The sequence below is a fragment of the Alligator sinensis genome, unplaced genomic scaffold, assembly GCF_000455745.1.
Source record: "Alligator sinensis unplaced genomic scaffold, ASM45574v1 scaffold505_1, whole genome shotgun sequence".
NCBI lineage: Eukaryota > Metazoa > Chordata > Crocodylia > Alligatoridae > Alligator > Alligator sinensis.
The window spans coordinates 2,911,182-2,936,178 of NW_005841940.1; the positions used below are offsets into that span (position 1 = coordinate 2,911,182).

Sequence of the window (24,997 nt, forward strand, 5' to 3'; positions counted from 1 at the left end):
ACTTTTTTCCTAATATTTTTCTCAGAGGTCTTAATCAGATGATGCAAACAGAAATAGAAGTAATTGTAAGAGTCTCTAAACCTCTGGTGAATTTTACAGGCACTTGTTTATCACTTATACAGATGACCAAACCTTTAGATCACAAAGGCCAACATATACAGTATGCTTTGAACTGGCTCCATTGAATTAACTCAGAAATATTTTTTCTACTTGAATATTTCTTTTTCAAACTTGTAGGCAAATGCCATTCATGTAGTCTCTCTGTGTTAGCCTTCTCCATTTTTAGTAAGCTTGTAGAGCATGCAAACATACCTAATCCTGCTTTTAGGAGTGAGCATTATATTACCAGGTAATTCAAGCCTGAAACTTAGCCTAGATAATAAGGGAAAAGGTATGTGTGTTTGCAGGTGTCTTGTGGCCTATGGCGTACATTGAAATTCCTTAAATACATAAGGATCAAATAGTCAATCAAGTCTCCTAGATTTCAGTAGCTGTTTAACTTCCTTTGAGTAGGGAAAAGCAAGGACTAGGTGATTGGTAGCCATTCTGTGTAAGCAATGATGCCTTGTTTTGCAGCTGTCTTAACCTAGAGCCAGTTACTAGACAGGCACCAGCGCCTTGGCAGGTTACATTATATTAATTTTCTTTGTTACATTGTACAGAGTGATACAGGTCATCTTGCGCATAATTCAGAATCTCATGTACCTTCCTCTGCTCTATTATTTTGACTCTTTCGAGACAGTTTGACACGTTTCTTTGCTCTTTAAGAAGGCAGAAGCAGATGAGAAAAGATAAGTTATATGTACAAAAACTTGGTGGTTTTAATCCTGATGGGGACTCTACATATTACAGCTGAAAGCAAAGACCTTCAGCTGAGTTAGTTTGGAAGAAGGGATGGATTTTACAGCTTGATGTTCTGCATTGGTTAGTGGAAACTTTTTTTTCCTCCTTTTTTAATGTAAACTATCTTCCCCACTTAAAAAATATTGTCTCCTAAATATAGTAACTTTTCCCTCCAAACTCCAGCTTGCAAAGACTTACACACAGTATCGAGGACAGACATTCACACAGCCCAACTCCCAAGGATACATAGGGTATAAGGTCTTCTTCAAATCTGGCTGTACGGAATACTTCAGAAGAATAGAAATAAATCTAAAAAAGTGTAGAGAGAACAGTGTGAACAATCCTCTTAGAGATGTACCTGTGAAACACTACTCATGTATGATGAGGCATTGAGTACGTAAAACTTATTTTCATAGTAACTCTGTTGATGGTCTTTTGAGTTAGCCATGCCTTTGTGGCTCAGTTTACCGGTGAAGTGTTTGGGTGCTGCTTTTCCCCCTATATATTTGTTGGCCATGTCGTAAGCGCTTGACAAGAGGAAAATATCTGTCTGCTGGATCTGTTTTAGTCTCTACAGCTGCAGCTTTCTGGGTTCCCACTTCAGTGGCTCAAAATTAGACAGGTGTCCCTCTTGCCTCTGAGAAGTTTGTGTCCTTAGAGTTTCATGTACCTGAATAAGAAGCTTCTCCTTTGGTCCTGCTTTACAACCCTAGTTTCCAGTGGCTGCGTCTACGTGAGATGCTGACTGCACAGTAGCTCATTACTACTGCGCAATAGCTTGTTACTACATCAAGAAGCTGTTCAGGGATGCTGCAGCACAGTAACTCCAGTTACTATGCAGTCATTTAGGACTTGTGTATGCAAGTCCTAAATGACTGTGCAGTAACAAGTGCTTAGTTAGCATCTTGTGTAGATGTGGCCAGGACCTCCTACCTCTAAGTGGATACGAATGCATGTGCCTCAGAGACAGTAGTGTTTGGCATAGTGATGCAGGCCTGATTCATGTCACTGCATATATCTACATGAGATGCTTTGCTGCACATTACACTAATCTAATGTTTAGTAAAGCATCAGCATCTACATGTGTGCAGTAATTACTGTGCAGTAGAGTAGTCTAATGCTTCATTTTCTAGTATCTGTAGACACAGGTACTAGAAATTGGTGCATTAAACTAATATGCTGAAGTGCACATGTAGATGCTGACTGGGAGCAAATTGCTCCTAGTCAGCCTAGGTAGCAGAGGGTCACAGGGGGTGGGGAGAGATGTCCTAGCTCAATGGGATGCTGCCTCCCAGTCATGTGAAGATTGGGACATGTCTGATCTCCATGTAGCTGGGAGTGCTTTTCCCACTACCAGGCAGCAGCCTCCTGGCCATGTGGAGATCAGGATGTGTCCCAATCTTCATGTGGCTGGAAGTGCTGTCTCAGCTGCCGGGTAGCTGCCTCCCAGCCATGTGGAGATTGGGAGGCAGCTGTCCGGCAGCCGGGAGAGCTCTTTCAGCCACATGGAGATTGGGAGGGGTGGCAAATCTAGTACTTCAGTCAGTGTTCCAGGCTAGAAAATGGCAGAAGAAATTTAAATGGTCCCAATCAGGGAAGCAAAGGGACTCATTTGCATTGATTCCTAGACTTAGGGTCAGAAGGGTCTATGATGGCTACCTGATCTAAGTGATACAGATCCTAGAATCTCAGTATGAAAGACAGGGCGACAGAAAGTAACTGTAAAATATTTCTTAAAGCTACCTGACAGTGACTGAATTTTGAGTTAAGAAAACACTCAACTGCATTGATGCCACAGAGCTGCAGGGTGGTCATGACAGTCATCAACATGTACAATTGCCAGCGCAAGGATCGTTCTTTTAAAACTTCCAGGACACGTAAGGTTTTGGTGATTTTCATTGCAGCCTTTTCCTTCATTATGTCATCAACTTCTGCTTGATGATCTCCTTCACCCCAGAGCTTCCTAATGGCTGTGTAGGGGAAAGAACTGAAAGAATTAATCTATACATCCATTCCTGGTGGTGTGTGTAAATGAATCCATTAAACCCTTCTGGATTGTAGAGATTGTCTCATCACTTAAGTTGGTCTTGCCACACTGATTTAGTGCACAATGGGAGCGTTGACATGTGCTCCAGACTGCGCAGTTCATAGAATCATAGAAAGTTGGTTTGGAAGGGACCTCCGGAGGTCATCTAATCCAACCCCCTGTTCAAAGCAGGACCATTCTCAATTAGTTGTTACCATGCAGTCATTTAGTACTTGCTTAAGGAAGTACTAAATGACTGCACAGTAACCAGCCTTACTGTGCAGCATTACTGAGCAGTCCTGATGCCACACAGGTCTTTTTTCACAGGTTTTTTTCCCACAGTTTGGTACTGCATGGGTATTTTCCTACGTAGTGTTACAGTTCATGCCTGTCAGTGCTACATTGCCATAGCAATGAGCTACAGCAATGTAGCTTGTCACTATGGTGATATAGCATCTTGTGTAAATGTGCTCAATGGCAGGTAGAGCAGAGATGTCTGCTTTTGTTGCCCAGATTATACCAATTTTGTAGACAGTTTGAAAAGTTTGTTCTCAAAGGCTGTCATGAAGTCACCTCTTAATAACACAGAGTTAACTTAAAAACATATTTTAAGTTAAATTATTATATTTAATGAAAACATAAACTTACTAATACAAAATAAATAAAACTACTTTTTGAAAAAAATTAGGTAGTAGGAGACTTAGCCTCTAAGTCTAACACATCAGAAGAGGTACTGAAGTAAATGAAGGAAGTACTGGCTTTACCTTTTCTGAAGGCTTCTTCATTCCCCTTCTGTATCAGGAGGTACGATGGAGAATCAGGGAAGAATGGGAGAGTAACCAGCTGAACCAGCGCTGAGAGTCCACTAGAGGCTAATAGCCAGGGCCACAAGGATTCACTTCCTAAGATTTCCCTGAAGAGTACATGTAAAAATGTGGTCATAATAAAATAACAAAATTATTTTGAATGATCAGGAGAGGGAGAACAAATGGGCTTACTGCTGCTGGGAGCAGTATTGGAACAGCACAGCTTAGTTAAGAGGCTGGAAAATTTTGTGAAATTAATCAGTGATTTGGAAAACATTCCAGTGATGATCATTAGGAGATATAACAAAGCTTGGCAAGTTGCAATATTCTAATATGAACACTTTATTTCTGTACTAAATATCTGAATATGCTTTGCATCATCTCAGCACTGGCTCTAATATGTTAAATAGTGCCAAGTCCCTTCAAATAAACCTAATGAGAAGTTTCTAAGGGAAGCCAGTTGATAGGGTGTAATACATAATAAGAATACCAAACTATGATTAATCACCTACATTTTTGTGTCCCTTATCTTAATTTGTCAAGTAACTCATTTGGTCAAAAACAATCTACTGGCTTATAACAACACATTTTAATGTGAAGATTACATTATTTTTTAAGGATATTAAAGGTTGGCCTTAAAAATTGTAAAAGGAGCATCTCCTCTTCCATAACCAGCTAATTAGTAAGGCAGTAAAATAATTTAATTTACCTTAGTCCAACAAGCTGCCCTGAGACTTTTCCTAGAGTCAGGAAAACAGCAACTGTGGCATTGGTAAATCCTCGCAGTTTCTTGGGTGAAATCTCTCCTACATACTGAGGATGTATGTTAAGAGAGAAACCTTGAACAGTGAAGAGGAGAAATTATGATTAACATAATGACAAAAGATTAACTTTCTCAACCCAAACCTCTTCTTGTGATGTTCACTTCTATTCCATATGCCACATCTTATATTTAGAACTTGAAGCTCTTTGATCAGGGGCTTTGTATTTAAATTATCTGAGGTGCCCAGTATATTTGTTTGCTAAAATAAAAAAAAAAATCTAAAAGAGAAGTGATGGAGACTATACCGCGACGACAAGGAGATTTCCTTTAGAACAGTTGTTCTCAACCTTTTTGGACTCAAGGTACCCCTCGATGGACTTGAAGCACCCCTTGGAAAATGCTATCTCTTAGCTTTCATTTGTTTTTTAGCAACAGAAAAATAATAGAAATATTTACAGCAATTATTTCTGCGCAAAGAACTCAGAAAGACCACAACAGGTTCGTAACACTGAATTCCTATTCAAAATCTCTAGGCATCCTTGTTGAGAATCACTGCTCTGTCTGTTGAAAAAGGTCATACCTGTGCCAACACCATAGAGAAGACGTCCTATCAGAATCATCTCAAAGGATCCGGCCATCTTACTGAAGCCCATAAAAAGTGCAGCTACTAGCATGATCAGGTTAGAAAACATTTGACATTTTTTTCTGTAAAAACATAGAAGAGATCACATGAGAACCTCTCATATTGTGTTTGCCTAATCTTGATGTTACCTATCCTTTATGAATTGCATTTCTTAAATTTCTTAACTTAAACTGAAGTATAGCAGTTTCTGTTGCTTTTTATGGCATGTCTCAAATTCGTATAGACATTGGGTATTTAAAGGAAAAACCAACTGGTTCTTGAATTTCAAAATGTTGTAGCTTTTACTGTACAAGTGTGTCTTAACAGTGTGTGTATTGTCAGCGTTTCTGTAGAATGGGGAGACACATGTCATGTAGCTGTATTGGAACAACTGGTTGATCAAGGACTGTACCTTGAAGGGATACAGGGACTGGTTTGCCCACTGGGTAGTTTCATCACTAGAATTAATTGTAAAGTATACAAAGTTCCAGCTTTTCCCCCAGAAACAGTTTAACAATGTGGGAGCCAGTTTTAGATATGACTTGTATTAATGGACAATTTCTGCTACAGTGCAAGATTCAGGGTTTGTGGATCTGCCAGAAATCATTTACTAGTAAGGGCTACATTGTGAATTGTGAGACTGATGGCTGCAGTAGTTTATGATAAACATGGCAAGCCACTATATTGAGCTCATTTTGGCCAGTCCCTGATGTCTCTGGCTCTTACCATATTTTTATCATGTGGGTAACTACTGGACTTTGAAGCGTATGAGTTACTGTCAGTGGCCTAGGAACAGAGCTTCAGGTTTCTGATTCAGATTGTCACCATGAACAACCCTGGGGAAAGGAACCTCTGAAGAATGTCTCAGACTAACTGAGGTCCCTAAGAACAGTGGCTACACACACTTGATCTTGAGAAGATTGATCTTGGAAGCCTTTAAAATGAAACTATCTGCAAAAGGTGGCTCAGATCCTGACATGGAGCTTGGACTGTTTTGCACAAACAAGCAGAGAAGAAGGGAATGGGCTCTTGATTCCAGTTATCAGGAAAACCTTCATGTGTGGGATTAGGCAGTGTCCCACAAGAAACTTCTTGGGGGCACTTACCTGGCAGGAAAGAACACAATTGCAGGCAGGCTAAGATGATAGGTGAGACCCACATGAGGGGCCTCTGGATCAGTGGGTGGCGGAGCAGATCTTTAAGTGGGACACACCAGTAGATCTGTTTGCCAATTTCTCTGCAAATGAAATTACTGATGTTACACACAAAGCACAGAGAACAGACCAGACTGGTGAGGAATCCTTTCTCCATCCACAGGGAAAGATCTTTTGGGACTGACTTTTAATTAGAATGGGTTATCAGCAGTGGTGCTCCATATAGCACAGGGCTCATTGTACAGACAGTATCTTTACAGAGCAACTACAGGTAATTTAGTTTCCTCTTCTATTCAGATTCACATTTTAATTAGGCAGTACTAATCTTCAAAACAATATTGATCCTAGAATGGCTACATATACTTTAGTGGAATTTTTTCTAATGTTTTGGGTATTGGCTCTAACACTTAATGGTCTCTCATAAATGTTGAAGTCAAGCTCATTGACATGTCAGAATTGAAATAGTTGGATTTATTGGTCCACATATAGGCACAGGACTCATATTTCTGGTTTTGTGATGCTTGGAGTATCTTTATAGGAAATATGCTCTTGAAGCAAATGTGAAAATATTGGACCATGTTGTTACCCTCTCCAGGGCACTGACAGAGTGGGGTGTTGGTAGCTGTATCTTCAGAGGGGACCATGTTTCACCATCAGGGTACAGATTAATGGCACAAAATGAAAGGCTGGTCACTCCTTAAAAGTGGGTGGCTATGCTGGCAAAACTGAAGTGATTTAATTCAAGTAAATATTACATTAAACAAGAGGAAAGGGTTACTGTGTGCGCTTTAACAGCTCCTTTTTCACAAATCCTAATTACCAAGCTGCTAAAAGAAATACCTACTTTCTATATTTTGTAGTGAGGTAGCCACAGACTATGCTCCCCAGCAGTCCTCCTATACCATACACGGACACAATGAAAGACCACAGGAGCTTCATCTTCTCCAAAGAAAGGGGAGAGCTATATCGCTCTATCCAGGTTTCATTGATAAACTTCTGAATGTGCTGAAAATATATTTGAATTAATTAAAAAATGTGGACTTTGCACAAAGTGTTTTGCTACTGTACTTCACTGCTGCCCTTTGTTCTAGTCTTAGATCCCTTACCTTTGCAATCATCATTGTCAAGACAAAATGACTAATATTATTTGGGCACTTGTAAATTTTTCAACTAAACTTTTATAGAATTGAACATTCAAGCATCTTTTAAAGTTAGAAAATGTACCTAGAACGTTATTTCTAGTTCTATCAAGTCTTTAATGAAGCCACATCTGAAATGTAGAAACTACAGGAAATCTTGAGAAAGTCTGCAGTTCTTTAGCTTGTGTGTTTTAATTGTGTCTTTTTCAAGTCACTGGGATTTGCCATTAGGACAGCCTGTTACTGACAGCTAAGGGAAATTTTTCCTTAGTTTAAATGTTGGAATGTTGGTAATAAAAGGTTAGTGGTTTCTTTTTATCATCTTTTTGGTGTTTGGCTGTGGTTTGTCACAAATTCACTCTCTGAATAGGATTTGAACTCTGGGCCTTTTACTCAGAAGAGATTAACAGTATTTCCAACCCCAAGTATTGAAAATGTGAAAGTCAGGACCCTGCTCAATGGTTCTTTATCTTCTCCTTCTGAGGAGACTGTACTAAACCAAACTGCAGACCATCATGTCAACTTTTCTCAGCTCTTGAACTTTCCTTCTGCCTTGATGGAAAGGAATTGCTTGAGAACTGGATGCTAGAAATTGCAGAGAACAGACTAACACTTCACTTAAAACTCTTTTTGACTAATGCATCTTATGAGAAAGTATTAAGGTGGATATTTCACTTACCAAATGTGGAACATTATCTGTTACCATATTACCTGTTATCATATGTAGAAAATTATTTCAGTTGTATCAGGGAAAAGCTTATTACTTTAGTCCAGTTTAATTAGGTTTAGATGCTTAGGATCATTATATAGTCAATGGGGAGAGTTGGATGCCTCCCAGAGACTGAAGGGGAAAGCCTGCACCCCTGCTGAAGCTGGGCAATGTAAAAGTCATGAAAGTAGGAGAGAAAGCAAAATGGAGAGTGTCTCTGGCTTAGTGGCTGCAGGCCTGTCCTTGGCACAGGGAGTCCTGGATTTTGGTACCTTCTGCCAGTTGCTTCTCTTTTTAACCAGTAACTGTTCTAATGCAAAATGCATAAATGAGTCCCGGCAACAAGCAAGAAAAAGCATGCATCTGTAGTCTGGTGGTTGTAGCCCTTTCCAAGATGGCAGTCCCCATGCCAGAATGCTTTATGTACTTTACATTTGACAGTCATTGGTTTAATGCTGTAACCACCAGGCCACAAAAGTGTGCTCTGTCTTGCTGGCTTGCCTTCTGACCCCATGACTTTTTCCATTTTGGCAGCCCAGTGGGCCATCTTTAACAGAAGGGGTTGGAGACTGACCTCCTTTTGCCTGTTCTGTAGCTTGATGGGTAGTGTATTTTCTTCAGACATGAGGTACACATTCAAATCCCTTTAGGGTAAGGAGAGCCTACAGTGCAGGTCTCGCTTCTGGTGATGGATTGTAACCACTCTGCTATTGGGCAAAATGTGGGCAATTCCTAGTTTGGTTTTGAGCAGAACTCAATGCTACTGAAGTAAGTTAGGCCTGCTCAGAACAGGTCTAATAGCTCAAGTCTCCTGCTACCTTAGGCAGCTTCCCAACACCACACTGGATTGTAGTGTAGTGCAGGTTGATACTCACTGATCAAACCAGATATTTTCTTAGCTCACCAACTAAAATACAGGGGTGTTGGTGGTAGCAGTGTTGGTCTAAGGGCATAGGCAGACAAGGTTCTTTGGGTACATCCAATATCTTTTATTAGATCAACTAAAATGTCTAATAAAAGATAGCAGATTTACCCAAGAGCTGAAATACAGATGTCTGGGGAACTTTGAAGCCCAAAACAGAGATACTGCCCAAATGTAGGTGTCTTCTAAATTTGGGTACTCACAAAACAGGGCCAAACTGGAGTGTGCTTTGGAGTTGTGCCTAAATCTTGCTTAAGCCCGTTTAAGTACCTCAGAGACCAAGCTGGGTTGGGGTTTTAACCTAATATAAATAATGTAAATATCTCTGAACTTCTTGACAAGTAATCTTTGAAATATTGGAAATTCACTTTGTCTATTTGGGTTTTTCCCATTTCAGGTTGCAAGACAGGATATTTATTATCCTGATAATATCTCTGAGGACTAAGGACCTCTCTAAATTTGATTTCTTTTTGTCTTTTTAAAAATTTTTCATTACGGAACATAATGAATAGCTGAAGCAACAACCATGGCATTTTAATTGAAATGCTTGGTAGGTTTGAGAACTGGTTCTAGTGCTGGATGCTCCACTTTATGCTCAACCCCCAAAGGCCCTCTGCATACCTCTGAGGGTGAGTTGATTACAGAAATATGGAATCCATATGGGAAACTTCCTCCAATTCCCAATATGAATATCATCTGATATAGTCCCTGGTACTGAATCTGTAAAGAGAAAACAAAATACTCAGTTCCTCCCTGTGGAGTTCCTGCCACACTTGCATTGTCTCTTTGAAACTATCTGTAGTGAACAAAGCATATTGTCAGGTCCAAACAGTCTTCCAAAAGCTCATTGTTCCACCCAGAAGTAGAACCACTGGTCACAGTAAAAGAGTTCTCCTAGGCTAGGGACAGACATTCAAAAAGTGAGAGCCTAAATTGATTCAGTCTTTGCAGGTTAGTCTAACCTGTGGAGGCTGAACTGATTTGCAAGTGAACAAGACATTCACTTTTGATTTCAGAAATGCAGGCACATGCCTGCAGTGGCTCAGGCTAGAAGTTGGGGGGTGCTAGAGCAGCCCACCCTTCCCTTCAGGCTGGAGGGAAGCTGAACTGAGGGGGGTGTGGCTAGGCCCCAGCATGCTGAATATGACTGGGGAGGGGTTTAAACCCCCATTCTGGCCTGCAGGGACCCCAACTGGGGTCTGCCTGGCTTTTCCTCATGCTGCCTGGCTGGCTTATGGCTCAGCATGGCCAGCAGTGGCATAGCACGGCCCTGTGTACCAGGCGCCAGGCACAGGGCACTACCCCTGCGGCTTCCCCACTGCTGTCTCTGGCAGGGGGGCCTGCCCTGGCCATACTGGTAGGTGCCACCTGTGCCACTGAACTGCAGTCGGCCACCAGGCAGGCAGACGGTGGCGAGGAAGCTGTAGGGGTAGCACCCCATGCCTGGTACACAGGGCCATGCTGCGCCTATGGCTTCCCTATCCCCACTGCCTGGAGCATGGACAGACACTGGCCGGCATGGCCCCCTGAGATGAAGTGGGGAGGGAGGGGGTTTGTTTAAGTGTGTCAGATTTAAAAGCTGGCAAGCATTTACAAATATGGTTCCAGGTCTAGCAAACCTCTCACTAGACAAAACTGAGAGGTCACCAAGTTGATTGCATTCACACACACATCAAAAAGTACTCGCTTTGCCCAAGTTTCTGAACTCTTTGCAGTAGTTTCTGAACTCTTGATGCTTTAAAAAGTAAAACAATGCTGGTAGGGAGAGAAGTGAAAGAAAGGCACCTGGACATGGCAGGTGGTAAACAAAGACCCTTAGGTAAAATCCTGCTTGTGATTTTTGCCATTCATTTTAGTAGACACAGGTCACATCTACGTAAGGAGGATAGTTAGTCCACTTTTACACAGTACCTTATATTTGCCATTTCAGGAATCAAAACTCCTGAATCTTAGTTTCCTCACCAGCTGGAGTCAGAGAGATGAAAGTTTGCAGATATTTTCAATGCTCAGTTTGTTAAAGGGCAGTTAACTGATTATCATGCAGCTCTGAAACACTAAGCATTTTTCTTCCTTTTTAAAAAATATAATTGTATGTGGGTAATATATAGTCTGCTTGTTTGGACAGATGAGAAAAATGCATTTATTGTGTGAGGTTATGAAATAGGAATAGAGACAGGAAGGAGGAATTAGATTAATTTTTTATTAAACTCTGTAATTTGCTTTTCACCCTTTTGAAGCAAGTATTTTTTACCCTAAAAGGACATTTTGAATATAATTTTTCAATTAGTTGTTTTTGTTGTTTTGCAAAATGATTGGTCTGCCTGTACTATCAAATAAGGTTACTGACTACATGCAGAAATGCAGTAATTTGTTAGTGGTTGTGGTTAGGGGAAAACAAGATTTTTATTTACATTGTGGTAATATCAAGGAGCTCCAGTCATGGCCCGAAATTTTGTTGTTTTAGATGCTGACCATACACAGGACAAAATGATGGTCCATGCTCCAAAGACCTTGTTTTAAGGATATTGAATCTTTCCTTTTCTCCTAGTTCTATCCTCTTTGTTAAGCCTGACATGCCTAGATGGGGACTCCCGGGTAGGTGACTGGGTACTCACCACGTCTGAGAAGAAGCTAGCCATCTCCTACAAAAGAGCTGACTCTTGTTAGTCACCGACCAATTCCTGTCAAAGGGGTGAACTGTGTTCCGTGCTTCCTTCCTCTTGTAATGCTTTTGCAGCAATAGTAAGCTGGCATCATGTGATCAAAGTTAAATTTTACTTTGAAGGTTTTTAGTTAATGAAATCTTTTTCAGCTGTTGTACAAGGTTAAGAACACTCAGATTAAATAGTTCAACCAATAGTTTCAACCACTATAGTTAAACAAGGCGGTCTTTTTGACAGGGAGTTTTCAAAGGAATTTGCAAGAGCACTCATTGATAGGGTACAGGTTTGTTTGCAGTATGAATTTTAAATGGGATTCCAATTATCCTAACTTAGTGCTCAGTCTAAGTTGAAAAAAGGGAGGAGGCATTCTAAGTAGAGAGCACCCTAGCTGGAATTTGGACACTGACCCATAGGCCTTTGACATAAAAGTGAATGGTTCTGTCTTAACATCCAGTGAACTGAAGCACATCATAACTTAATCATTAGTTAAGGCAACTGAAGTGCTTCATCATTTGAGCTTTGGTCACTATCTGCGTGGCTCTGCAACTGAACATCCTGTTCTAGAAACCTAATATTAAGCATCAGTTGAATTTCATTTATTGAGATTGGTGACTAAGATTCATTGTTTTAGGCATTTATTTAGTGATTTTACTGAAACTTGCTGTTAACCTAATCTTTCTTTTTTCTGTCTCTCAGGAAAAAAGTCAGTTAAAAAAAAGTCTAGCATTCTCTGTTATTGGGGTGATGTCAGTCCTCTTAGCTGGAGTTGCCAACACCTTTACATTTCATCCATTTTATCTTTTATTCCTAGTGTGTCCTTTCCTATTAAACACAAATTATTGCTATTGTTGTCTGATTGAAGTGGCTGTGTTATGCTTAGATACCTTTTGGGCTTTTAATTTCTGCAAGAAAATGGGACTCTTATTCTTTTACACTTCTTGTAATCTAGTTATGCCTTTATAAGCATTTTTAATTATCAATACTTTAACTTGGGCAACAGTTTTTACCAGCCCTGCAAATATCCTGTTAATGTCAAATCTATCCATTCCTTACAATTGACTTGTTTTGACCTGGTCATTGATTTTGTCACAAAAAGTAATTTGGTCTCTAATCTATTTGTTAACTTCAAATTCATGTGATTTAGTTTTATTATGTATGTGTGTGATATGATCTTACTTGGTAGCTGATTTTTTTAAAGGTAATGTGACTTTCTTAATCTTTAAAACTTCTGAATGACTCTCACCTTGGTAGTACTTTCATGCCTCTGTAGACTGTAGATCTCCAGTGCTTTGGGTCTGCCAATACACAGTAATGTATGGAGTATTTTACCCTCTAGTGGGGAGGGAAGATAAGCCACTTGAACGCTTCTCTTTTGATAGGTTACTTTAATTCAACATTTTAATAATTAAACAGAACTGTCAGGGTGTTTGTTTGGCCAACAATCTAAAAACATTTGAGGTAGTATAGTAGGTATATTGTCAAATACCCTGTTCTCTCCCAGTGCTGGAATTATAGAATTGTAGAAAATAAGGGTTGGAAGGGACCTTAGGAGGTCATCTAGTCCAACTTCCTGTTCAAAGCAGGACCACCTCAAACTAGATCATTCCAGCCAGGATTTTGTCGAACCAGGCCTTAAAAACCTCCAAGAATGGAGATTCCACCACCTCTCTAGGTAACCTATTCCAGTGCTTTACCATCCTCCTAGTGAGAAGGTTTTTCCTAATTTCCAGCCTAAACTTCCTTTGCTCCAACTTGAGACCATTGCTCCTTGTTCTGCCACCCCTGTGAACAGTCTAGCTCAGGGGTGGGCAATTATTTTGGGCAGAGGGCCGCTTACTAAGTTTTGGCAAGCCATCGAGGGCTGCATGATAGGCAGCTAAGTGCAGATGAATATTAATTTTCTAAATGTTTTAGGGGCCCTGTGGTCTGAATAGAATGGCCTGGCAGGCCGCATCTGGCCCCTGGGCCACATTTTGCCCACCCCTGATCTAGCTCCATCCTCTGTGGAACCACCCTGCAGGTAGTTAAGGGATGCTATCAAATCCCCTCCCAGTCTTGTCTTCTAAATGTAAGTGCAGTTTCCTGAGCCTCGTCTCATAAGCCATATGCCCCACCCCCCAACCATTTTTGTTGCCCTCCACTGGACTCTCTCCAACTTGTCCAAATCCTTTGTGTAGTGGGGGGCCCAAAACTGGATACAGTACTTCAGATGTGGCCTCACCAGTGCAGAATAGAGGGGGAGAATCACTTCCCTCAATCTGCTGGCAACACTCCTACTAATACAGCCCAGTATGCTGTTAGCCTTTTTGGCAACAAGGGCACTGATGACTCGTATCCAGCTTATTGTCCACTGTAACCCGCAGGTCTTTTTCTGAAGAGCTGCTGCTTAGCCAGTTGGTTGCAAGCCTGTACTGGTACATGGGATTCTTCTGTCCTAAGTGCAGGACTTTGCACTTGTCCTTGTTGAACCTCATGAGATTTCTTTTGGCCCAATCCTCCAATTTGTCTAGGTCACTCTGCATCCTAGCTCTACCCTCCAGTGTATCTACTGCTCTCCCCAGCTTGGTGTCATCTGCGAACTTGCTGCAGGTGCAATCTATTAGGGGCGTGAGAAGCAGACCATATTTGATTTGGATTTGGATTCGGCCCGATTTGGGGGACAGTGATTCAATTTGCTGATTTGGATCACTGTCCCCGTTTGATTCAGCCGAGTCTGAATCTGAAGATTCGATTCTGATTCGGAGAATCAGAGTTTCGGCCACAGACACAGCTTTATATGTTTTTTCTACATACCTTGAGGTACCAGGCACAGCTTGTGAATGCTGAGAAGATGGGGCAGATGGAGCATCCCATAGGAGCACAGGAGGGACCTCCGTGTGGTCAGTGGTGGACGCAGAAGTGGACTAGAAGTACTTCCAGTCCACTTCCAGGTCCACTACCGAGCGTGTGGGGAACCATCCCCACGCCCCACCCCCTGAGCTCGGCGACTGACTGTAGGGAGACCCAGGGTGCTCCCCCAGACCCAGGACGCACCAATTGCCGAGCTGGAGGTGGGAGGGGTGGGTCCCCCGTACGCTCTTCATTGAACCTGGAAGTGGACCAGAAATACTTCTGGTCCACTTCTGGGTCTGCTGCTAAGTGTGTGGGGGACCCCCCCCCCCCCCCACGCTCCCATGGGACGCTCCATCTGCCCTACCATCTCAGTGTTCACAGGCTGTGCCTGGTACCTGAGGTATGTAGAAAAAACATATAAAGCTGTGTCTATGGCTGAACCATCAAATCTCTCTGAATCAATTCAGAGAGATTACTGGGTCTTCTGATTCAATTCAGATTTGGCTGCTGAATTGGGCCGAATCTCCTCCAAATTGAATCAGCGACTGAAGCTTCACACAGCCCTACAATTTATCCCATCTTCCTGGTTGTTAATGAAGATATTTGTGGCGCCCACAGTTGGTGCTGTGAGTATGTTCCTGCCCTGCGGTCTGGGGCCTCGAACTCGCTTGCCACGACTTGATTGAAAATGTAAAGAAGAAGGGTGTTCAGTGGTGTTCCTACCCCCTCGACCCAAAGGCAGGGTACTCACAGGTTCACCGTGGCGGTCCTTAGGGCTCCGCCTCCCTTACACCCTGTCCAATCACCAGCTGCATGGGTCTTCGTGTTCCCGCCCCAACTTGGGGCTATGGCACCTGTGTCGGCCAAAAAGGGGGTGCACCCCACAACTGTGGTTACTGTGTAGGCTCCGACAGTCAGCCTGGCCACCCTGACCCCTAATCCAACCCTGAGGCCAAAGATACTGGCTTCAGGGTCTGAGCAGATAGAGTTGGGCGATTCTTTTAGGGAGAATCACCACCTTGAAGCCCTAATGCTCTGGGGCCAGGATTTGCCCATTCCTGGCCGGATGCCAGTTGCTGCCCCCGCTTCTCTGCCATGGGGCAATGTCAACAGGACCACTCCTGCTGGTGCATCAGGTCTCGGCATGCCCGTTGTTCTCCTAGCTGGCTCCCCGCTCGCCTGACTTCTGGCAGGGTTTTTAAATCCCCTGTGGCGGTGGGCCTAGCTGACATCATCAACTGGCGGCTGCCCAGCTTGATTGACAGCTGCTTTAAGAGCTGGTGAAATGCCGGCTCGCACGGCTCCTTCTGTGCCCCAGCCATTTTCAGAGGTAAGTTCTCTGTGGTGTGGGCATCCCTGTTTCCTTCTTCAGAAGTGTCAGGGTCTGTCCCTGGCGCTTCCGACCCCTGCGGATATCTCCTGCCACCACAATATTGAATGAAACCAACCTCAGGACCAACCCCTGGGGCACTCCACTTGAGATCAGCTTCCAACTAGACCTCAAGCTGTTGATCACTACTCACTGAGCCTTATGGTCCAGCCAGCTTTCTGTCCACCTTACAGTCCATTCATCCAGCCCGTATTTCTTCACCTTGATTGCAAGAATGGTGTGGAAGACTATAAAAAGCCTTGCTAAAGTCAAGGTTTATAGTCATTTGAATGGAACAATCACCTTTTTGAGCATAGAAAAAGACTTGACCAGTGGTCCCAATTTCAGTTCTGATTTTTTGTTTCATTAATATTCCACAGGGCATCTTTGCACTTGCTGATGAAGATCCTGCAGGGGACGCAGTTCTAGTAACATCTAAAAAGTAACTGAGATCAGGGATGTGACTCAGCACAAAGTTGGTTAGGTATTGCTACACCATGCCATTTTCATTGCATTTCTAAGAACTTTGGGGATTAATATACTCAACTAATATGTTTTTCATAGAGTAGGGCTGGCCAGAAAATGGAATTTTGTTTTACAAAGAAAAAAGCCAAGGTTTCAAAATCCTAATTCTGCTTTAATGTTCAATAAAGCAAGCCCACACTTTTTTTGAAAAATTTAATGGAAAACATATCCTAGGATGGTCAGGACAAGGTACGGTTATATTATTTGCCTGAGCTGTGTGAGAACCAGGTTTGTGTCCATGCTTTGCCTCATTCAGGCTTTCCATATCTCAGATGACTTCTATACCTGGCCCCTCAGGCCTTTTGAACTTTTAATTATTTATACAAAGTGGAGTATCTCTAAATTGAGAAAGAGAGACTTACTTTTAGGTGCAGAGAGTAAAGCAGTCCCCTGGGAGGTGACTGATCCAGGTTTCACTCTGTGCAGAAATCCCACCTGGATGAATTGCATTTATGACAGACTTTTCATAAAAATGTTCTAATCAACTAGTTATCATCAGCTGGACAGGGTTTACAATCATTGGATTAAGTTTTAAATAGTTGTGTTCAGCTCCAGCCAAGGTGGTTTGCAAACCTAAGTTTGTTCACAATGGCTTACAAACTAGAAATACAAACCTAAGTGATAATCTAGTAGTTTTAACATAACATTGCTCCAGTTTTGGTATGGTTTAGGAGGTTATCCATTTTGGATTTGTGTCCACTGCTAATGTAGACATAAAGCAAAATGACTGAGACTAACTACTTCAGGTAATCAACTTACTGATTATTTAAAATATGTATGTATATACATATTACATTCAAAATTGTCCTACTTGTCCTTAGGATGGGATTACATGGGCAGAGTTAAAGTTTGAATGACTTTAAAAGTATGTATATATCAGTTTGGCTTTTGTAAAGTAGAACCTTAAATTGAAATGTATGTGGCTGGGCAACTGTGGTGCCGATGAGATACTGACAAGGACTTTTGTATTACTGAATACCAGGGGATGATCTCCTATGAAGACCATTTGCATAAAATGAATATGGAGTACAGCAGTAAAATTCATTAAAGCTGACACTTCATAGATTTGTAGACATCTGAATGTGACATCACTTCCTGTCCCTTCTGTCCACATCAGACGTTAGTGCAAGCAGTAAACTCCTCTGGAGGATTGTTTTCAGTGACCTGGGCGCACGCCTTTCCAAATTTAAATGATGAAATTCAGCTTTGATTTCCATTATTGATTTGTTCTTTGTTTCTGGGAGAAACCGGTAGATGGAAATCCATGAGACAGAAATGAATCCCATAAAAACAAGGAAACAGAAGGTACCCAGGTTCTTCTAAAAAAGCAAAGCAAAAGACAATATAAGCAAATTCTTTTCCTGCTTTAATCTCAGGTGTTTTAGCTTGGGACTTTTAAAAGAAGACATTTTAATTTGAAATACTGATCTATAGAACAAGATAAGGCACTGGGTGGATAGAGCAAGCTTAGATATTCAGCTCAGGTCCAAGTGCCCTGTATCTGTGAAAAGGCATGTCTGGCTGTGGCCAGAAGCAAAGGTGTTATGGTTGTTCCAGAATCAAACCTCCTAGCTTGCTGGTATGTTACAGTGTCATTTCTTTGGCACAGAAATACCCTTCATGTTTTAATCAACTCCCAACAAAGTGAGCTCCATTTAGAGTCTCTTACCACTACATATGGGAAAACCATCCCAATTAAGCAGAGTCCTGCCCAGTGGAGAGACATGCAGATCATTAATGCAGGTAATCTGGATGACTGGGTGAAGAGTTCAGATATAACTGGGAATGTAACTCCAGCTGAAAAAGAAAAGGTTCTCAGAATACTACTTAATAATTAAATGCCTTTTAACTTCCAACCTATTTTTAATCAAATACAGTAACCATATTATGAACAGATCAAATTCAGATTTCATACCATGTTTACAGTGGGGCAATTCTAAATTGGTGGCATTCCTCCTGGTTTACAGTGGACTTTTTTGTTCAAACCAGCTTTTTTTGTTCAAAGTTGCCTAGCATAACAGAAAGAAAGAAGCTCATTTTTGTGCATCTTACTGAAGTAAATAAAAGACTTTTTTTAAAGAGCCTTTTATATGTCATGTCTGATTTTCACTGAGATTGCATGCTGTGGCATAAAAGCATATAGATTGTGGAATTAGTTTCCAAGAAATTCTCTCATTGAAAGGATTTCCTTATGCTATACATAATAGTTAGATTATGTGTTGTTCAAACCCACAACTCTGCAGAGCTATCAGGAGAAGTGACTATATGCAGAATAAAGCTGTACTAAATTTTAAATTCATATTATATCAAACTTATTTTTCCCCAGTTATCAGTATAGTTCCTCCACCTTAGTTTATTTAGATGCCCTGCATTCCCTTTCTAACCCCACTTCTTCCCTGAGGATGTGTTCACATAAATTGTTTTCCTTCCCTCCTCAAATTTATGAACAAACCTGGTCCATTTCCGAAGAAGATAATGAATAAGAAGATCAGAATGACGCTGCAGTAGGGCATCCAGAAGAACTGATGCTAAAAGGAAAGAAAAGGGTGTGAACTAATTCTAATTTCTAGCACTGGAGATTTCTGGGAAATTTCCAGTGCTAGAAATCTTTTTGGGAGCCATCCGTTCTCTGCTGCTCTCCAGGCTTTCCCAAACACCAGTGAAGTGGGGCAATCCTAGTATGGGGAAGGCGTGTGGAATAGTGCCTGCTCCACTTCTCCTGTTCTCCAGAGGGGGAGGAGTGGAGTGGAGAGGAAAGACACCCCATCTTTCCTCAGGCTGGGGTGACCCCAATCTGGGGGACATGTAGGGAGCAGTGGCTGCTCTTCCCTTCCCTTCCCTTCCCTTCCTGGTCTCGATTCCCCAAGCTGCACTCTCTGTGCATTCCCCAAACTGGGGTGTCCTCATGCTGGGGAACACGCATGGAGCATTCCTCAGCTGCCCAACTCCCAGTCCTGGGAGGAGTTGAGCTGCTGGTGCTCTCTGAGTTTTCTCCAGATTGGGGTGACCCCAGTCGTTGAAAGGTGCAGGGAGCATTTTACTGCTTCATGACTCTTAGTTTCAGAGAAGTGGAGTAGTGGGGAAGTGTACAGGTGTGAGAAGCATTCCTGTGTGCGAATCTCCCATGCAGGCAAGGCAAGATCTTCCTCACTGAACAAGGAAGATTATACTCCAAAATCAGGCATGCTTCCCATTGGAGAAGTTGAACAGATACTTGTATGCACATAGCTTCTACCAGGAAAGTGGCATTTCTTCTGGTTGAAACCAAATGCCTGTACATGGCTAAGGAAAGCACAGACAGCATCTCTTAATATATTAAAAGAGGTTAGTGTACTTGTTTCTTTCCATCATGATTTGAATAATCTTAAAGACTCTAGGTCTGAACAAACTTCCTTCTGCTGTTGGGAGAAATTCTTCAAGATTCATCAGAGATGGAACAGTTTAAAAATAACCAAACTGGTTGTATAATGAGCACTTTTTCATAAAGACAAGAGCTCTAGCCAGAGAGATCATTGACAAAAGACACAGAAAATGTGTGTTTCTTTACCTGCAGAGTGAGAGTTGTTGTGAGGCGAGCCAAGACCAAAATCATCAGTCCATATCCCCACAACAGGAACATTCTTCTTCCAGACTGCTCAATGATGAAGGCCTGAAGAACACAAAATGCAAAAGTGATAGTCAAGCACCAGGATCATATCATAGGTTTGTAAACCACCTTGGCTGGAGCTGAGCACAACTGTTTATTTAAAACATAATCCAATGATTGTAAACCCTGTCCAGCTGATGATAACTAGTTGATTAGAACATTTTTTATGAAAAGCCTGTCATAAATGCAATTACTTCAGGTGGGATTTCTGCACAGAGTGAAACCTGGATCAGTCACCTCCCAGGGGACTGCTTTACCCTCTGCACCTAAACTAAACCCCTCTTTCTCAATCATATTTGGTATTTTTCTGTACAATAATCTCTTTGAATTGCATGATCATATAATCAGATGAAGATTTCATGGGCTTTTATTGCCTTTAGTCATTTAAATTTTTGTTAGGGATATTGATGAATGCTTTCGCATCTTTTTCCATACTGTATGTTGGACTTCACGCACAGCAATTGCTTGTATGAAAAACTGAAAAAGTTTGGAAATGTCTCTGTTAAGGGATGCCAATTTCAGCTAGACAAATTCAAACCCAACATTAAGTCAGATTTTTAAGAGTGAAGGTAATTAACTATAGGAGTAATTTATAGAGGGTTGCAATGAATTATTCACTACTGGGCACTTTAAAATCAAGATTGGATTCCCTCTCCCATAAAATGTGCTGTAGTTCAAATAAGAATTTCTTTGGGAAACCTTATGGCATGTCTTATGCCAAGGTCATAAGGGTCCCTTTTGGCTTTATAATTGGTGACTGTATGGAGAAGAGTGATAGAAGTCCTGTTGTGCAGCAGCTTTCTTGTGCTCAACATGTCTCTTTTCTATCTTTCATGAATTCCAGTCTCTTCAAGAATGGAACTGACAGCTGTTGTGCTTCCCAAATGAAGGGAGATGTCAGTTTTGTGGATTAGATATGATGAGACTATTCTGCGCTTACTGCTGCATGGATTTCTCCCTATCACATCTATAAAGGCAAATTCCATTGAGTGATCTTTTTCTCTCTCTTTCAGTACTTTTTTGTAAGACTAATGGGATGATTTAAGTATGTAAAGGAGGAGCTCCTGAGGTTAGGAGGAGTCAAGAGCTCTAGCTCTTTCCCATCTCAATTGTTTTTGATCGAGGGCCTAAATCAACATTTTGCTTAGCATGTAGTGAATAGCTAGAGTTCTTTTGCTTGCCAAGGTTTCTGGGCTTCTTGCCTGTAGGTATTGCAATAAATTTGGTTACTGCTAGGTGAGCTGCAGCTTCTTTTAAAAACCTCATTGCCAGAGCTGTGCTTAATTAAAACGTCCCACCACTATAGGTTCTTCAGTAGGAGAAAGGCGGGAGCTCTGGTATAAGCAAGGCACTGCTGTGTCTGTTTGTGTTGATACCATCATGTCACTCAGACTTGCTTTGAGGCAGCTGAGATCACTTGGTGATACAAATGCTGATATCTTTTCTACAGTCGACTACCCAACAAAGTCAAAACAGATGAAGAGTCTGCTACTTCACATTGGGTGTGTCTACACGTGATGTTTATTCAGCACTTGACTAATTAACTGAGCAGTAAACATCTCTGCTGCTACAGATGCACCTCTATTAGGGTGTATGAAACTAATAAACTCCACAGCAGGTTAGGACTTCAAATGCTTGTAAAACTTGCTGTGGAGTTTTTTAATGTGCAGCAGCACATGTGTAGATGCTTCCCCAGCTAGCTGGGGCACAGAGTGCTTCAGCATGGGGCTAGCCAGTAGGCAGACCCTGCGCTGAAGCCCTTTCATGCCCCCACCATCTGCTCCGCAGCACGAGGAGCCCCACTGGAGCAGCCAGCCCAGGGCTGCTCTGATGGGACTCCATGTGCTGCGGAGGGACTGACTGGGGCATGAGGGTGCTTCATCATGTGGGCTGCCTACTGGCTAGCCCTGCACTGAAGCATCCTTGTGCCTCATCCAACTTCTCAGCAGCATGTGGAACCCCATCAGAGCAGCTCTGAGCTGGCAGGTTGACCTGGGTCCCCTGCTAGCCACGGCTGCTCTGATCAGGCTCCATGTGCTACACATGAATAAACTGTGAAGCAATAAGCTCTGGAGTTTGTTCATGCACATTAATTTCATGTGTAGACACACCCAAAATTGAGTGCTTTTACAGCGTAGACCTATCTACCACCCTGGTTGTGGACATTCTACAGATCACCCAATTCTTGATCCAGTGCAACTTACACACAATATGGAGGAGAAGAGCTCACAGGTCCCAAGTCCCAGAGATATGTAGGGGATGTGTTCTTGATCAAACCCAGCTGTATGGAACACCTCAAAGGAGTAGAAGTAGATCTGGAAAATGTAATAGAAGAACGTTTCAGAAAATGTGAACTTCTGCAAGATGAGTTATGGATTGGATGTCAAAGAGTTGATTGTTTTATCTAGTCATGCCAAAACTCAAGATGACAATGGGAAAAGATTTTGAACCTAAATCTAGTACATGTTCAGCCATCATTCTGAGCTCCCATTAAATTTTGCCTGTGTTTCAGAGAAATACCACCAGGAGTAAAGAACTTAAGAGACAAAACTTGTTCCCCATATTCACACACAACTCTCACTGATTTTTGTGGAAGTTATGAATAAGTAAAACAACTGGATCGGGTCCCAGATATTCAGCTGCAGAAGTGTACTATATTACCCTTGCTAAATGTTATAGGTACAAGGCTGGCTGTTTTGAGAAACACTGTGAGCTAGGTCCTCTATGTAAATTGTTGAAGCTTCATTGGAATTGATTAACATGAATTGATTTACAATAGCAGAAGATCTTGTTCAATTTCTCTGGCTTCAGATGGAAAAAAACCCTTATGTTGTTAACAATAACAAAAATATGGCTATAGCCATTTAGGGCTGGATGTATTTCAGATAGCTTTGGACGTTCTTGCTACTTCTGCAGGAAAGGAATGCTAGCGCATTGTGGAAATGATGGAATTCACAGAGAAAGGCTCCGAGGGAATATTGTATTTAAATGCAGAGTCTGTAGTGGTCTCTGGGTGCATCCAGATGAGCGTGGTCATGCAGTATGTGTCACCACAAACATGTTTGCAGCACCACATACCACACAGTCTGGTTTTCTTTGCGCTACAAGGCCACGCTGCCTGTGTGTGTGCTGCTTCATTTTTTTCTGCAGGTTTTTTTTGACCCCTGGATATCCAGGGGTCAAAAAACCATGGAAAAATGAACCCAGAGTAATGCACGCTCAGGCAGCAGGCTCTGCTGAAAAGTGGAGCTGGGCCACCCAGAGCCATGCTGCGGCTGCTGGCCAGGCTTTGCGTGGCAGAATTACTGCAACTGCAGGCCTGGGAAGGCCCCCACAGGACCCCAGGTAAGGCTGCTGGGGCCAGCCCAGTGCTGGCCCCAGCCTCCCCTACCCCATCTGGGGCAACTTGCCATGTGTGAAAGCACGTGTAGCGTGGGCATTCCCTGGGGACAAGTAGCGGTGGTGCAAGGTGCACTGTTGCTACTTGTCCCTGGGGAACCAAATGTCCACACATGTCTGGATGTGCCCAAAAAGATCATGTAGAAACACTGAAATCCTATACTGGATCAGCTAAGTGGCCTAGTTAGTCTGATATCCTTTTCCTGAGAGTGACTAATAGCAGATTTTTCAGGAGAAGGTGTGTGTGACAGTGAACCTTTGGTGCCCGCCACTTCAAGGGCTGAAGCAGGCAGCTGACTGATGCCTGATGAAGGCGGCCATTTACAAACAAAGGTCAGCCAGGCAGAGACAGCAGTTAGCCGCTTGCAGTCAAGGGAGCAGCACCATCTAGCTCCCTTGCGGCGTGGAGCATCCTGGCGGTAAAGGCAGGAGCTATGGGGATGGTTTGGAGGCTCCTGGTCCTGAGCACGACCAAAAGCTGTGCCCTGCCAGGGAAGGAAGGCCCGGTGGCACTGCTGGTGGTGCGGCAGCCCCACTCAAATACCAGGACTGCTCACCTCCCTGGTGAAAGGCAGGTCGGGGTGCCTTAACAACCTCAGCCCCCACAACACTGTGAGTAAGGGGGCCAGGCATGGCTGCGGCCACCTGAACCCGCAGGGGTGAAAGAGGCCCCAGGGAAGGGATAGTTGTGTAGGCCCAGAGAGGGGGCAGTCATGGAGCCCTAGAGAGAGGGAGTAGTGGAGGCCCTGACGGGGGTAGAGTAGGACTGAGGGTTGGTCTGAAAGGCAGCCTCACGGGGTGTGCTGAGTAGGGCTGTGGGACAGCCAGAAGGGCAGCACATGGGCCAACCCCGTAAAATCAAGTTGTTGTGTGTGAGAAGCCCGGTGAGGGCCAGGAGGTCAGCCACAGCCAGATGAGTCCAAGGTGCCAGCTCTGAGCAAGCAGGGTCCTGCCACTGGCCTCCCTAGCAGGAATTGTGGTGTTCCCTATTGGAAACGTGAAAAATCCCTGATTAAAAAAAATCCCAAAGTCACTCTCAAAAATACCGCCAAATCCATGTTCCTCCACAAGTAAAACAAAAGACCACTATAAAAAGAGAGAGAGAGTGAGACGGAGACAGTGATCAGTTGGACAATGTTTTATTGATACATCTACAGTGTTAAAGCAAGTCTCTTATCATAATAAAATACAGGTTTCATGAATTCATGAATACATATTTTGCTGCCCTCCCACAGGGCAATGTCCCCCACACAAGGGGTTGGTCCCCGACACAATGGCTACGGCCCCCCTACAGAAGGGGTTCAGCCCCTCAACAGAGGGTTCAGCCCCCACACAGGGGCTACACCCCCCCAACAGGGGAGTCAGCCCCCAACAGTCCTAGTGGACTCCAAGATGAACATGAGTCGGCAGTGTGACGAAGCCATCAAAAAAGCCAATGGCACTTTATCGTGCATCAGCAGATGCATGACGAATAGGTCCAAGGAGGTGATACTTCCCCCCTCTCGGGCGCTGGTCAGACCGCAGTTGGAGTACTGCGTGCAATTCTGGGCGCCGCAATTCAAGAGGGATGCGGATAACC

The 24,997-nt window shown here is 42.8% G+C and overlaps 1 protein-coding gene and 1 pseudogene across 1 annotated transcript in view; both read right to left on the reverse strand.

The window, feature by feature from the left end:
• Window positions 1-12,039, reverse strand: part of LOC112549619 — a 15,299-nt pseudogene extending 3,260 nt beyond the window's left edge.
• A 2,949-nt stretch (window positions 12,040-14,988) lies between these two features.
• LOC106721963 (solute carrier family 2, facilitated glucose transporter member 11-like) overlaps window positions 14,989-24,997 on the reverse strand; it is a 30,905-nt gene continuing 20,896 nt past the window's right edge. The window contains 6 exon segments of the mRNA XM_025199293.1: window positions 14,989-17,560; window positions 17,563-17,692; window positions 18,043-18,170; window positions 18,826-18,901; window positions 19,921-20,022; window positions 22,224-22,334. Coding sequence (XP_025055078.1) covers window positions 17,487-17,560; window positions 17,563-17,692; window positions 18,043-18,170; window positions 18,826-18,901; window positions 19,921-20,022; window positions 22,224-22,334 — 621 coding nt within the window. The 3' untranslated portion in view covers window positions 14,989-17,486.